Source organism: Montipora foliosa, chromosome 4 (genome assembly GCF_036669935.1).
Source record: "Montipora foliosa isolate CH-2021 chromosome 4, ASM3666993v2, whole genome shotgun sequence".
Classification (NCBI taxonomy): Eukaryota; Metazoa; Cnidaria; class Anthozoa; order Scleractinia; family Acroporidae; genus Montipora; species Montipora foliosa.
In genome coordinates, this window is record NC_090872.1 from 28,187,015 (window position 1) to 28,202,014 (window position 15,000).

Genomic DNA, 15,000 nt, shown 5'->3' on the forward strand with positions numbered 1-15,000 from the left:
AACTATCCACTGTCAACCATACTTGACTCAAAACAGAATTTCCTTGATCCAACAACACATGACAGTCCCCTAAAACCAAAATTACATCATTAATGCTTCCAGAAAACAATAGTCTAAAAAAACCTGAATCTATAGATACCTATATACATCTGTACCTACACGTCTGTTCTTCCAAAAATTATTTTAACTAACATGGATTTTGATTTTGATTTTAAACTCAAATTAATTGCAAATCCATAACTTGGTAACTACATGTACTTGAACGCAAGGATCGTTGAGTTGTGACTGCTAAAAAGTATAATAACTTAGACATTCACCAGAAAAGGGAATATAAATGACCTTAAAAGCAGCTATTTAAAATATTTGATACTAGGGTTATGTTCCCAATGAGACAATCACAGTCAAAATCAAATTCATATCTGATCGAATCATTGATCATTCATGTAGAGGTGCCGATCGTATGGTGTAACGCAGAAAAAAATAACCTTCACGTTGAACAATATTACCATTTCCCTGCCACCTGGTACAAGCCAATTCACACATGAACGGAAACCTTAGGAATCCTCCTTTCTGTACATTACAGTAACTTTTTGTACCCGGTGGCAACAAACTTTCCACATCAAAAATTGCGTAAAAAACTCACCTGTTTCGCAGCTCTTTTCCCACGAAATAAAATTTTCCAGGAGCAAATTTTCCGAGGATGCTCGTTGGATTGGACTTTTAAACGATTTACACAACATAGACGTTCTCTAAGAATACATTCCACTTGAAATTGGCGTTAAAACTGGCCTTGATCGCTCTAAAAAGAACGGAAACCAACAAGCTACCGATTCTCAAAAGGCAGCCATTTTTCTGTTCTCCTCGGGAGTGTTTTTTTCACGAAAGCCAATGATCGTCCCGGAAACGCGTCACGTGACATATCGCGCGACTCATGCGCAGACATTTTTCGCCAGTGAATACATCATTGAGAGACCGATTAGTGCGCACGCGTATTTACCCAACAATGTTGAAAGAGGGGAGCAAAAGGCTTCAACTTCATTCAACATTCGCGAAAACAAAACAAATGTTGAATGGCTGTCGAAGCAAAGTTTAAATGCTTTTAAACTCATTTAGCCTGTGTACAGCCGCCCGCTCTCTGAAAAAAGATCGGAAAGGAGCGTCTGTGATTTACCGTTGATAATTGTGTTCAATACCACGTGATTTTACCAGGAATGTGTGGAAAATTATTTCATTGGTTATCACCCATCGATCGTTACATCATCGAAACAACGAGTTTTGATTGGTTTTTATTTTTATTTCTCCACATCGACACCGTGAGAACCACCGTGAGAGATTTTACGATGAGTTCGTGTGTACTTTGCTCACGGTAAAAAATACTAATAAAAATCTTTTTGATGGTCATAGAGGTTTTTCTTTTAAAGTACGAGCGGAATTATTATCTATGGAGTGTAAAGTGGAAATCGATTCTACGTACATTTGTAGGAATTGTTGTCAGCGCTAAAGAAACGAAAGTGCTCCTGACGAATCTTCACGAGGTGAATATAGCACTATTCAAAAGATTGTCCACTCGAAAACGTCTCCCGCTATCCCTTACCAGTCAATTTAATCCCAACCCCTTGCACGGACCAGCCTAGCCATTCTCAAGAACAATCTACAAAGCCAGTTGCCCTGGAAGATTTGAGATGTGGACATATTGAGGAAAATAACAGCTCATCGGCAACGATTTGTGCAAATGCATCCTTTCCTTTAAAGAGTGCTTCTATGCTATAGGGCCAAGGTATCTTAAAACTATCGGAGACGTTCTTCAATGCACGTTTGAAATCCACCTCATTGACCACCATTTTGTGAATTTAGCTCCAAGGAAATATGAGGCACGCAAATTTTGGTCAGCGTAGATGACTTAATAATGTATGTAAAATTATTCGGGAATACGATTACTAACGGTAAATCACAGACGCTCTTTTCCGATTATTTTTTTCGGAGAGCGGGCGGCTGTACACAGCTAAAACTCATTCAACGTCCAATCAACTTCGATTCAACATGTTTTAACACTGTTGAAAAGGGGAGCAAAAGATTTCAAGTGAACATCACTATTCAACAGAATAGAACGGATATTGAAGCAAATGCTCAAGCTATTTGCCAGGCCTCTTTAATTGCTTCAATCAATCTTTTATTACTGGGTTGCCAAACCTATTCGGAATCTCTGTTTCATTTCGTGGGTTTTTCTGTTTTTTATTTACCTTTTTTTCCGTGTCGGGAAAAGTCTTGCCTGTCACTCCCCCGCTAAGTGGTGTCTTTGTGCATAGTCTTCTGTGCGTATTTTGTTAGGTTTGAGGGGGCTGGGGTAATGCGTAGATTTGCCTTGTGCACACGGGAGAACATTTAATTGTTAAACCTGTAATGGCGTCGAAAGACATTGTAACGCGAATGGCGTTTTAGTGGAAAAAATATACCTTTATGGAGATCAAGAATGGAACGTCAATTGGAGTAACGAAACATGCGGGGGAAAAAAAATTTATGCAATCTTAAAAGCGACGAGGGATGGTCTTCGAGAACAATTGTGGTCGCATATGAGAATGTGTGCGTTGTTTCTGATATTACTTTACAAACTGTGCTGTTATGTAGAACACTGACAGCAAGTGGGAAATTCAGTGTGGGTGTAAAAGAAATCGAACGTCTTGAATGTATCACAGTGTTTACCAAAGTCGTATCTCAGTTGCGTGCATTTATGTACTTTGTAGTCAAGCTGCACAGTTTTGAGGTAAAAAAATAATTGAAAATGTGACAGTGAAGAATTATTAGAAAGAAAGATTGTTGTCTATTTTGTGCTTTGGAAAAGGTTGTTTAGAAAAGATTTTAATCTTGAACTGAGAAATTTATTTTTCTGCATATTGTATGGTTTGTAAGACGGATTGTATTTTTTGTTTGTACTCAACCCTGCACAGTCTTCCGGTAACAATTGGAAATTTCACGAATTCTTGTTAACCTTGTTAACCTGGATCTTTAAACAAAAGACACCCTCATGGAGCTCAAGAATGGAACGTCAATGGACCTCTTTAGCTTGTACGTTTTGTTTTCCCATTTGAGACCACGCGATGTTCCCAAGGGAATTTTCCTTTTGTTTTTTCCTACGTTATGCATACATATGCACGTGCATAAGACGACGTTTGAAAGAAACTGTTCCCTAGAGTAACATCACGTGGTCTGAAATGGGAAAACAAAATGTACAAGCTAAAGAGGTCCATTGGATGAAAAGTAAATACTTGGAATCTTTAATTAAAGCGGCGAGTAATGGTCCTCGACAACAATTTCATTTTTCGCCGTTTGATATCAAGTGAGCTTTGTTTCTAATATTTTACTACCTTGGTATTATATACAACACTGAAATCAAATGGCAATTCTCATATGGATTTAACAAACATTGAAGGAATCGAACGTCTTGAATACATCACAGTGTTTACTGAAGTCGCATCTAAGTTGTCTGGCAAGTTACATTTTGTACTCAACTCTGCAAAGGTAAAAAAATTGGAAATGTGCCAGTGAAAAATTATTTGAATGAAGGCTTGTTGTCTCTTTTGTGCTTTATTATTTACGGTCAAGGTTCTTTCGAAAAGGGTTTGATGTGAACTGTCAGAAATTTATTTAATTGCTTTCTGACACCGGATCAATTGCAGAATACAAGGCCCAATTGTTAGGGCCTATTGTAAGAACGAGTCAGAAAACGATAAAGTTTATTCTTATTCAATGACGTGTAAATTAGTGGGCCGGGTATTCTGCAATCTAACCGAAAAACTAACAAAAACAGAAACCCAGTATTTTGCCATCATTTGACGCAGATGCTTCACTATTTCAGTTCGCGAGTAAACACGCCGCGGTAACTTGATCACGGCGCCCGCTGAATTCGATGCCACTTTCGATTTTGCGATTTACTTGTGCAGTCAAAAGTACAATAACAAATTTGAACGTAGCAAAAATCTCGCAAAATGTCTTTCGCTGATGCTAACTTTTCATATTCGCGGTTCAAAATTAATATTGACTCATGTCGTAAATTTTGTCGCAGATGACAGAATATTCTCTCTCGATTGACCGTCCTGAAAACTTCCTTCTGCTCTTCCTAAAAACTGTGTACAATGTTTATTTACTTTTGCATCAATATTTGTTTTGCATAAAGCAAGCTAACAAAATCTGTATCTTGCTTGGTTCGCATTTCTGGGCCCGGTTGCCCAAAAGCCGATTAACGCTAATCCTAGATTAAAAATTAACCGAGGAGGAATTCTCTACTCCTAAATGCTGTTCAATGCTGATATTCGGCAAAACTTACATTAGAAGAAGTCAATCTTGAAAAACAAAAATAAGCAAAAGAAACTTTCACCAAAAAGTTTAAAACATGAAACAAAAGTTTACGCTAACCCTGGATTAAGCTAATCGGCTTTCGAACAACCGGTCCCTGGATGTTAAAATAGAATATGCTACTGTTACGCAGTGGTACATTTTTTAGGTCACCCATCCAGATACTAACCCCGCCGGATAGGGTTAGACGTCAGTGAATTTTTGTATTACAATGCTGTCAGACGCTCTGAGTGCACGCTTAAGCTTGTGGTAAAAAGAAGTTATTAGGGAACTTGTAATGATCAGCATGTCAGCCTAGAAGCCAATGTTTGTCGATTCCCTTTTATTTTCTTCAATCTTTCTGGGTTTATTACTTTGCTAGTAACCACATGTCTTCTCAGGGGACTATTTACCTAAGACTTTTACCATGACACGACAATGATATACAATACCAAAACAATATCGTGTATTATTACAGCTACATATTGAACTTGAATATCGTGGAGGACAAAACGCAGCCCATTTGACAATATGGAATAAAGCGCTGTGTTACTCTACTACCACACGTACGCGATGCGTGCCTGTTTTTTCTAAAGATGGCAGGAATTTTTTCTTTCTGACAAATGATTAACAGGCTGGTAGCCAGGTTTTTAACCTCAGAAAAAGATCTTTTTCGTCGTATGAAGGTTTGAGCCAAAAGGCCTCTGCTGGCACGACTGCTGGGTGACTCCTTAAATGGTCTTATTGACCCCCAACTTGAAAAAATTGACTGGAACGCTGCTGTTCAATACCACCCAACTCAGTCCCTTCTGTTTTTTAGTAACACGTACCACAGGCAACCCAGTGTACGCTTGTGGAGCTTCTAGCTATGTCTAATTCACACAAAACGCACCGAAACCAGTAACAGTCATGCAAATTTGTACGATTCTGTCTTCAGATCAAAAGGTTCTGTTTTTGTCAAAGTTATAATCTTCCATTTTTTTTCATTTTTTCGAACAGTAACGAATACTCCTGGCCAACTGAAGATGGGACAACTCCCGGCCTTATTCTACTTCGATGGAGATTGTAACGACCCTAACACACAAGTTAACATAAAAGCAAGTTTTATTAGTCTTGCTCGTCTTGTTCAGTTGTGCATTGATGCCACTCGTACATGTTCACAGGACACAGTGCAAGTGTTTTGTGGGAATGTTACACAAGTAGCGAGAAGACGCCGGAGATCTACCGTTAGAGAGGTTTGTTTTCATAAGCTTTGAAGTCAGCCGTTTCTGATACGGCAAACGCGAAAAACGCTTGCAGCTACTTGTCAAGTCCCGCAATCCTGGACAACAATCATCAAGATACTTCTCAACTTTCTTCCTTTTTGGACAGCAATTACAACAAAGGCCAAACAATACCCCCTTCCCCTTATTTTCCCCTTACTATTTACGTCGACATTGGCTTTTAGCGAGCAGTAAGGTTGTATCAGTATATGTTCCCATCACTATAATGTGTAACAAGGTTGCTAACGATCCGGCTGCATAAATTACTTGCACTTTAGCCATATCATCACTGAATTAAGTACCTCTGAAATAGTCACGACACTCAAAATTAATCATAAAAAACACCAATTAAAAAAGTACAATAAAACCCGTAAAAGGTACATGGTCATTTTTCAATAACATAAATGAAACTGTTGAAAAAGCCGATTGTTCCTGACAGTGTTTTGTGTGAGAAACGTTTTCGTGTTTAGTGTAGAAGACTTCACTTCATTGTCATTTAGAAAGTTACAACAAAACCTCCTCCGTTTCCTTGCGATCAAAAATTTTCGTTAACTATTATTGACTCGTCGTGTTGTCGTATTTAGGGAGCAGTTATCATGAAGCCGCCGTGCGTTTTCATATTAGTGTGCGCGGCTAGATGCAACGTTGTAACTGTTATTGTGTCTAATTACGTGCCAAAACTTGTTAAAGCATGGGTTTCGTTTTAATAACTAATGCAAAATTATAGCATCCACAACATTTTTATGGCCGCGTTGTTTTATAAAGCGTCTTCATTGTTCGCTGTTTAAACACAGCTGAAACAAAATTACGGAAAACTCCAACTATTTTTATAACATTCGTTACTTTTACGACATGAAAATAAATGGGCTGTCTCTGATTTCTTTTATGTTATTTTCACTACTAAGAAAAATCCAGACTTAAGCTTGTTTTGCAATTTTTTAATGACATTAATTCATTCCAGTATATGGTTAAGAAAAGATGTTTTAGGAGCCTATTTTTGTTTCAGGGTGAAATTTCTTAAAATTGTGATCGCTTTTTAATTAGTTTGGGTTGCTTCACCTTCAGCTGTGCAAACGGAAGAATAAGGTAATCCTGTCAGGCTCTCAATCTATTAAGGCGACTCGGACTGCGCTCCTGATCCTCCGTAACGAATTGCCGCGTTTTCCATTTTCGTCCGGGAAATTGAGGATCTTTCAGCCATGAAATTCGTCATTTGCTCCTTTCTGTTTATTGTCCTGATCGTGGATAATAAGGCAGAGGACTCTGAAGAAGGAGAATTCAGTGACCTTGAAGATTTTGCAGAGTGGGAATTGGATGACGAGCCTCCAACGAATAAAGCCACAAGCAAGGAAGTAAGAAACAACAATTGTCGGTACTTTCACTCATTTTGTCAGATTTTATAACAATCCAGTTGACTGTAAGAAAAAATCGAAAGTGAGTCATTGTTATCTGGGCTTCTGCTTTGAGCCTGATAGAGTTTCGAATAAGCTGCATGTTTTACAGGCCTAGAGTCCAAGGACTCCTAACTGTGTCAGCCCGGGCTCTCACGTGAGACAAACCGCATTTTTTTTTTTTTTTTTTCACAATTTACCGAGCAGTGTTCCATAAAACTCTTCTGCAAATTTTACTTAATGTTCGGATTATTTCAAAAAGTTACAGATAGTATTATCACGCTGCAGTCGCTGAAAGCTGAAAGTATGCAAATGTGCAGAAACATTCAGGGACTGAAAATTCATGACGTCTATTTTACGAGCTAGTTCTTTCTCGGCGAAGAAAATTTTTGGCTGACCTGTCCTAATCGTCCAAACTATAAAATCATCTAGCCAGTCAGTGTTTGTTTCCCGAGAACGCAACGTTTCAAGTAGGTAGATTGTTTTGGTTTTCTATTCTACTCTTTGTTCCATGCAAAGTCTACCGGATCCAATGAATGATTGAAATTTCACTAGTTGTGGATAAAAAACGCAAGCAACGGAATTGCAATAAAATCTTACTGAGGTGTTCTCATTACTGCACACCGAAAAACCTGAACTTTGAAAAACATATAGCTGATATAGTTGGTAGACAGATATCTGTATTTAAGAGATCTAAACAATGCAGTTGTGCCTATAATATTGATACAGTGAAACGGAAAAATACTCTTAAAATCCATCAAAGTGATAAATTGTACTTTAAAAAGTTTACAACACGGCATTTCGACGTTATTTAAAGTCCACATCACTATCACATCCAAAGAGAAATTACATAACAGTAGTGTAAAGAAGTTAATTAATGCATGTGAAATGAAAAATAGACAATAATAAGCTAATCAAAGATGTCTAACGTTTAAAGTAGAGTAAGACAGAAAAGTTAGTCTCGCAGTATCCCTTTTCCCCCTTCACATTGAGCGACAATCAAACAAATAGACATATCTGCAAATAAATATACTTGTAACAGTTCCACCTTACCGTAATATAAGATATCAATGCACTTTTCAGACATTTTGTATTTAGCCACCATATACCTGTAATTTACTGTACTCTCTATTTCTGTTCAATAGTTTGTTTTATTTTGTAACTGTTTACCCTTTTTTTCCTTTAATAGTAAATTATATATATATAAAATAAATAAGCCTTATGTTAAAAAAAAAAAAGATGTCTAACTTAGCTCCTTTGGGTGTACACTTTGGGCCATTTCCGAGTTCGTCTGCCTCCTTTTCAAAGCGAGTCCAATTGAGTGTCAAAAGTAATCAGCGAATTGCTTGGGTTTTGCATTACTTCACTCAGTTATTGGAAATATGCCAATGTGTGCGGAGTTTTTAAGGGTGGTCAGAAGTCAAACCCTTGTAATTACAGATCTATATCATTAACTTGTATTGCATCTAAAATTCTTGAGCACATTGTTCATAGCCACGTCATGAAACACCTTGACCCCCAACGGATACTCACTGATGTACAACATGGCTTTAGAGCCAAACGAAAAACTGTTACTCAGCTGATAATAACTACCCATGATTTAGCAAAGACCATACATCCGTCCATGCCGCCATACTCGATTTCAGCAAAGCCTTCGACAAGGTTCCGTACCAGCGTCTACTTCGTAAACTTGAATACTATGGCATCCGAGAGAACTTACTTAAATGGTTTGAGTCATTCCTAATAGGGTGCACTCAATCAGTTATTTGCGATGAAGCAAATCAAAATCCATCATGGTGACATCTGGTGTTCCGCAAGGTACAGTTCTTGGCCCGTTATTGCTTTTATTATATGTAAATGACTTGCCAGCGAATTTACAATCCTCTGTCAGGCTCTTTGCTGACGACGCATTCGTATACGGTATAATTTCCGACGAGGACGACTGTAATAGATTCCAAGCTTATTTATTCGAGCTGGAACCCTGGCAACACAGATGGCAACTGAAGTTAAATCCATCCAAGTGTAAAATAATAAGCATTTCTACCAAGAAGTCACCTCCTCTGAAGAAATATGTGTTTTAGGGATCTGCACTTGACTAGGTTGATTCTGTGTCCTACCTACAATAGGTGTTACCTTGACAAACAACCTTCAGTGGTCCCAGCATGTCTTGTCCATCTCTGGTAAGGCAAGCAAAGTAAAGAAATTTTTGGAACTGTCCACGATCAGTAAAGGAAACTGCATATACAACATTGGTTCGTCCAAAATTGGAGTATGGCTGTGAAGCTTGGGACCCCCAAATTAAAAAGGATATTTCATCTCTTGAACGTGTGCAGAAGAAAGCCGCGCGCTTCTGTTCAAACAACTGCCAACCTACAGATAGTGTTATTGGGATGTTAAGGGACTTAAGTTGGTTCAGTCTTGAAACAAGGAGAACAATAGCCAGATTAAATTTGATGTACAAAATGTTCCATGGCACTGTTGATCTCGATAAAAATAGTTACTGACGCCCGCATAGCAATTGCAGAGTCAAAACTCGTTCTTGTCATGATTATAAATTTTTAAACATTAATGCAACAAAGTATGTATATTTTTATTCCTTTTTTCCACGTACCCTAAGGATGTGGAACAAACTACCGAAAAGCATTGTTGAAAGTAATTCTCTAGAGACATTTAAGACTAACATTTCTAAGTATTTTACTGAGTGATTTTAGTATTTAAGTTATTTTTACATTTACTTATTCCCTTGTTTATTTTTTCACTTCACGTTTTAGTACATTAATTTTCATTGGTTTTATTTTAATTTTTGTTACATTCTTAAACGTTGGTGTGATGTCTAGCGACTTTTACCGACATATCTAAATGTAGGTGAATGTAGATGTTGAAAGTTCTCGCGCCAATTTTTCAACCAATCAGAAGTAAAACCAAAAGCAATCGTAACTCGCGCGTGCACATTTTCCCGCGCTTTGTGTCGGCTACGTGTAATTACTTCGCGTTTTGATTTATTTACTGGATTGTCTTCGTCCTTTTTGATTGGCCAAAGTAATCACTTTGATTTTGGTTTTACAACACTCGATTCAAACTCGCTCCATAAATGAAAACTAATTTTCATTAGAAAAGCTTCGCACTTAGACTCGCTTTGAAGAGGAGGCAGACGTGAACTCGGAAATGTCCTAATTAAGTGCTGACCCTAACGAGAATTGTTGTTGTTTTGTTTTTTGTATCATTGTTCCATTTCTCATTTCTAAGAGAAAGTGAAGGAGGTTGAATTGTTATTTCACATTTATTTTCATAATCAATTCTTGTAGGAGCCCATGGCCTGGAGCGTACAACTTCACTGTATTTTGTGGAACGGCGTTTTTACCGATCGAGTTATTTTTAGATTGATTTTCCCGCAAAACCAAGCCTTTCCCGCTAATCACAAGTCTTCCTCGGTGAGGAAGTGTTGTTCCCGACCTATCTATTTTTAGAAACAACGTTTTTAAATTCGCAGCGCTAATCAAAGATGTTCCCTAAGTGGTCCGCATGAAGGGGCGATCCAAGATGGCGACCGAATGCAGGAAACAAGACTCAAAGTTTTGAAAACACCCCCCCCCCCGTTCCCTTATCCTCATTTTTATTGGCATCCATTCGACAATTTTAAGGTTACACATTCCATGATCCATTGCAAACCTGAAGAAGTATAATTTCACGTGAATAGATAGTTGAGATTCGCTTTCTTCACCGCTTCGGTCCGCCATGTTTTTCTGCTGAGTTTGCAGTATTAGAGAGACCTCAGCGCTGATTGGCCACTGAATTGTTATTGACGTTTACCATGACAACGAATGGCGCGAAAGTGGTTCTAAGAATAGATGGGTTAGGAAAAAAACAAAGTGGAAGATGGAGGATTCTACTGATGGGTTCCTGAACTCGTCTGAAAATAGCTTGATCTGTAAAAATGCCCTTACATAGACCTAGTTTTGGAATTGAAGTCTCCTGATTCTTGGTATGACTTGAACTGTTAATAGTTTAAGAAACGTCGAAACGTCTCCTTTAGAGAAATAAGCAATTTATCACTTTTATTACTGGGTTGGCAGTATGGCAATCCCAGTCGGAAAGTGGGTAGGATTTGGTTGTTTTATTTATTTTTTTTTTTTTTCCGTGTCGGTAAAAGTCTTGCCTGTCACTCCCCTGGTAAGTGGTGTCTTTGTGCATCGAGCCTTCTGCGCGTATTTTCTTAGGATCGAGAGAGTAGTGGAAATGCGTAGATTTCTCTGGTGGACACAGTAGAATCATTAACTTAGCCTGCAATGGCGTCGAAAGTCATGTAACGCGAATGGCGTTTTAGTGGATCCTTAAACAAAATATACCCTTATGGAGCTCAATAATGGAAAGTCAGTTGGATAAACTAGGTAGGCGGTGAAAAACCAACACCTGGAATCTCAAAAGCGACCAGTAATGGACTTCAACAATAATCTATCGCCCGTCGAGCCGAAATCAAAGTGAGCTGTATTTCTAAAATAATATTTTACCAAGTGTGCTGTTATGTAGAACACTGAAACCAAATGGAAAATTCTCTGGTAACTTATGGGTTCAACAAAGACAGAGAACGAATCAAAGACCTTTCGTGGATCTGTGGTCAACTCTGCACAGTCTTCCTGAGGTAAAAAAAATAATTGGAAATGTGACAGCCAAAAATTATTTGAAAGAAAGCTTGTCGTGTATTTTGTGCTTCATTATTCAAGGAAAACGTTCTTCATGTAAACGGTTTGATCCTGAAATTTAGTTTGTTGCAATATTGCGCATATTTGACACGATTGAGTTTCTTCTCTTCACGCACGTAACGAAATAGAAGGGGGTTTTGCCTATAATAACAAATATGTTGTTTGTTTCAAAAAATGGTTCGCTGGAAAAGGTGGCCTTTATGAATTCAGCATGTTTTATGATGTGCGAGCTTAACTGGATAGTTTTTATGGCAATAGTAAAGCATTTTCTTGTCAAAATGAGGTTAGCGCCTTTTTGGTGTGTTAACTTAATTAAATCGTGAGTTTGAATTTGCCGTCTGCCGCGTAACCTTGATTTCCACTCTCAAAATTACCTCCAGAACCTACTTTTTGCGTAGAATAAGCTTTTAGAATGATGGTCTTGTTTTGCATAAAGCAAGCTAACAAAATCTGTACCTTGCTAAGTTCGCATTTGTTAGCGTTAATAGTATTTTCGGTCCGATGCTTCTGTTTTATGAGGGGTATATTGTTTTGGTCTCCCATCCAGATACTAATCCCGCCGGATAGGATTAACTTTAGTGAACTTTGGTATTACAAAGCTGTCAGATGCTCAGAAGGCACGCTTAAACTTGTGGTGACAAGAAGTTGTGACGCAACTTGAAAATTATCAACATGTCAGCACAGAAGCCAATGTTTCTCGCTTCTCTTTTATTTGTTATTGTTAAGAGACTGGAATGCTGTAGTTCAATACCACACAATTCAGTGCTTTCTGATTTTCTGTAACACGTACCACAGGCAACCCAGTGTATGCTTCACGGAAGCATCTCGTTTTAGGATTATTTTAGCGTTAACAGTCTACTATTAAGTTTCTACTAAATCTCGGTTAATAGCATATTAAATTAAGATAGTATGGCCGCGAGTGGAATTAAGAGATCCTGGTGTCAAGAACCGCACTCTCTGTGCAACTATGATATATTCAAACGCCAATCGACGATTCCCACTAGATTGTATTCCATGTCCGCAGCTAAAAATAATTGCTTTAAATAGAGTCTAGTCCGACGTGATTCGATCGAAGCGATCTCAGGTTATCTATTCAGGAGCCATTTGTCTTTCCAGTTTATGGATTTAATTTGACCGGTCCCACTGTCAGCTACCCTTGTTTCAGTCAGCTCTGAAATGATCAAGTTTAACCTCCTCAGACAAGCCACCTCGTGAATTACTATTAACGATGATATCTTTGGCTTTAATTTATTAGATGGCTGTGACAAATCTAATTAACTGTATGGCCAGTAACGGATTCAAACCTTCGATGGGATGTATGAGAAAATTCCAGAAAGATATGCCGGAGTGGAAGAAGCCCGAGTACGCTGAAAAGGTGAGGTCATTCAGATTCTGACTAAAGCAGAGACGATAGGGTGGATTGTGAGGGGAGTAGAGCGGAGAGGACGAACTCAGGGGGGTCCAGAGGCGGAAGAAATGGGGAGGGAGAGTGTCAATCAATTAAATAGCTGTCACGGACCGGGTAATGTCCTTTTTGGATAAATAGGACATTACCTGGACATGTTGAATCGTTTTAGCGCTACTCCTCAACCAAGTAAGGCACTCTGGACTTATTTGAAAAGGTCAAACCTCGTCAAGAGGTCAATGAATTCGGTATCAACCGGTGGGTCGGAAAAACTGCCTTAATGAATGATTACTTAAACTAAATAAACGTAACGTCCCCCAAAAAGAAATATAAAAATATGACGGTCTGTGAAAACTTTGTGAGGCAGATATACACGTCGGCATTCTTCCATGATCATAAGTATCCATTTAGTTGGCGTGCTCAGGTTTTTTCCTATCTATACAACCGAAACCCAAAATATCCGTAAAACGGACCACCAGCATAGGAAAGGGAAATAGTTCTTAGTCGGGCCATAAATATTAAAACTTAGGTGAAGTAACTTTCCTTTTTCTTCTTTTGTAGTCCAAGTGCCTCTTTAGGGCTGCGAAAGAATGCGGGAAAATACCCCAAGATGGCATGCATTTGACACATTGCCTCGATGGCATCAAGAAATGCGGCGTACAAGGCATCGAGAGCTCAACATGAAAATTGTCTCTGAAAATGACTCATAGAGTGTAATCATGCCGTCGGTGCAAATAAAATAAAAGGCTAGGGTCGAACAATAAAATCTAAAGACTGGATTATCTATGTTGCATCCCTATGTTTTGTTTTTTTTGTTGTTTTTTTTTTTTTATTTAGTGCGGTAGCACGTCTTCAAAATAATAGTAAATGGTACAAAACGTAAGGACGGCGAAATTTTATCATGAAGCATAGAATCTGAGGGAAAGGAAGTCGGTGGGAAGCTCGCCGACGCTTCTCTTGGGTCGAGTAGACTTGAAAGGGGGAAGACAGTGATTTTGCTCTTGGAGATTGATTGACCCAATCACATGCTTGCCATGGGACCATCCGATTGCCCAAATCGTCTTCGTTCGAAATTTCTGCCTTTTATGTGCTCACTTATGCAGTTTTTTTAGATGTAGACCATGAAATTTCGTTGAATCTTTTGATACAGCCAACGACCAGTAACTCGCTAATGGACCTCTTTAGCTTGTACGTTTTGCTTTCCCATTTCAGACCACGTGATGTTCCCAAGGGAATTTTCTTTTTCTTTTTACATAAGTTATGCATACATCTGCACGTGCAGAAGACGACATTTGAAAGAAACTGTTCCCTGGAGTAACATCACGTTGTCTGAAATGGGAAAACAAAACGTCCAAGCTAATGAGGTCCATTGAAAATTCAGCTTGTACCCTGAATGCCCCGCCCCCTCCCCTCCCTTCAGTCCCTCGATCTATGAAAAATAGAGAGTTTTAGCAACGACAACGGCGACGTCATCGAGAACGTCAAAATTTGCATATTTAGTGGCCAAAGACAATAGCTTTGCCGGCACGCTTTGCACGTGCGTTTTTCATTTTTGTCTATTTCTTTGACGTCGTCAGCAAAACAACAACGTGAAATGACCAACTTTAAGGTTTTAAGAAGGACGTCAGCATTTGGAGAAAAATTTTCATCTTCTCCCCTACAAAAAGCGCCGCTCAAAAAAACTTGGAATAGTCATGAAGTGATTACAATAATGAGAATTTATGTTTTGTGATGACGTTCTCGTTGCCGTTCCCGTCGTCGTTGCTAAAGCTCTCTGTTCTCTCAATGGCTGCGCCTACGCGAAACAGAATCCTCGAGCATTGAACTGAAGAGCATTATATTCAATGATTGAGCTCTTATCGCATACCGCAATGGTCTGTTTCTCGAAGTCAAGTTTTCGACAGTCAAAGGTT

At 38.6% G+C, this 15,000-nt stretch overlaps 1 protein-coding gene across 1 annotated transcript in view; it reads left to right on the top strand.

Annotated features, from left to right (window-relative positions):
- Positions 1-13,871, top strand: part of LOC137999147 (uncharacterized) — a 22,857-nt gene extending 8,986 nt beyond the window's left edge. The window contains exons 3-5 of the mRNA XM_068844990.1: positions 5,329-5,564; positions 12,938-13,057; positions 13,649-13,871. Coding sequence (XP_068701091.1) covers positions 5,329-5,564; positions 12,938-13,057; positions 13,649-13,771 — 479 coding nt within the window. The 3' untranslated portion in view covers positions 13,772-13,871. The remainder of the gene's footprint in view (positions 1-5,328; positions 5,565-12,937; positions 13,058-13,648) is intronic.
- The last annotated feature ends 1,129 nt before the right edge of the window (positions 13,872-15,000 follow it).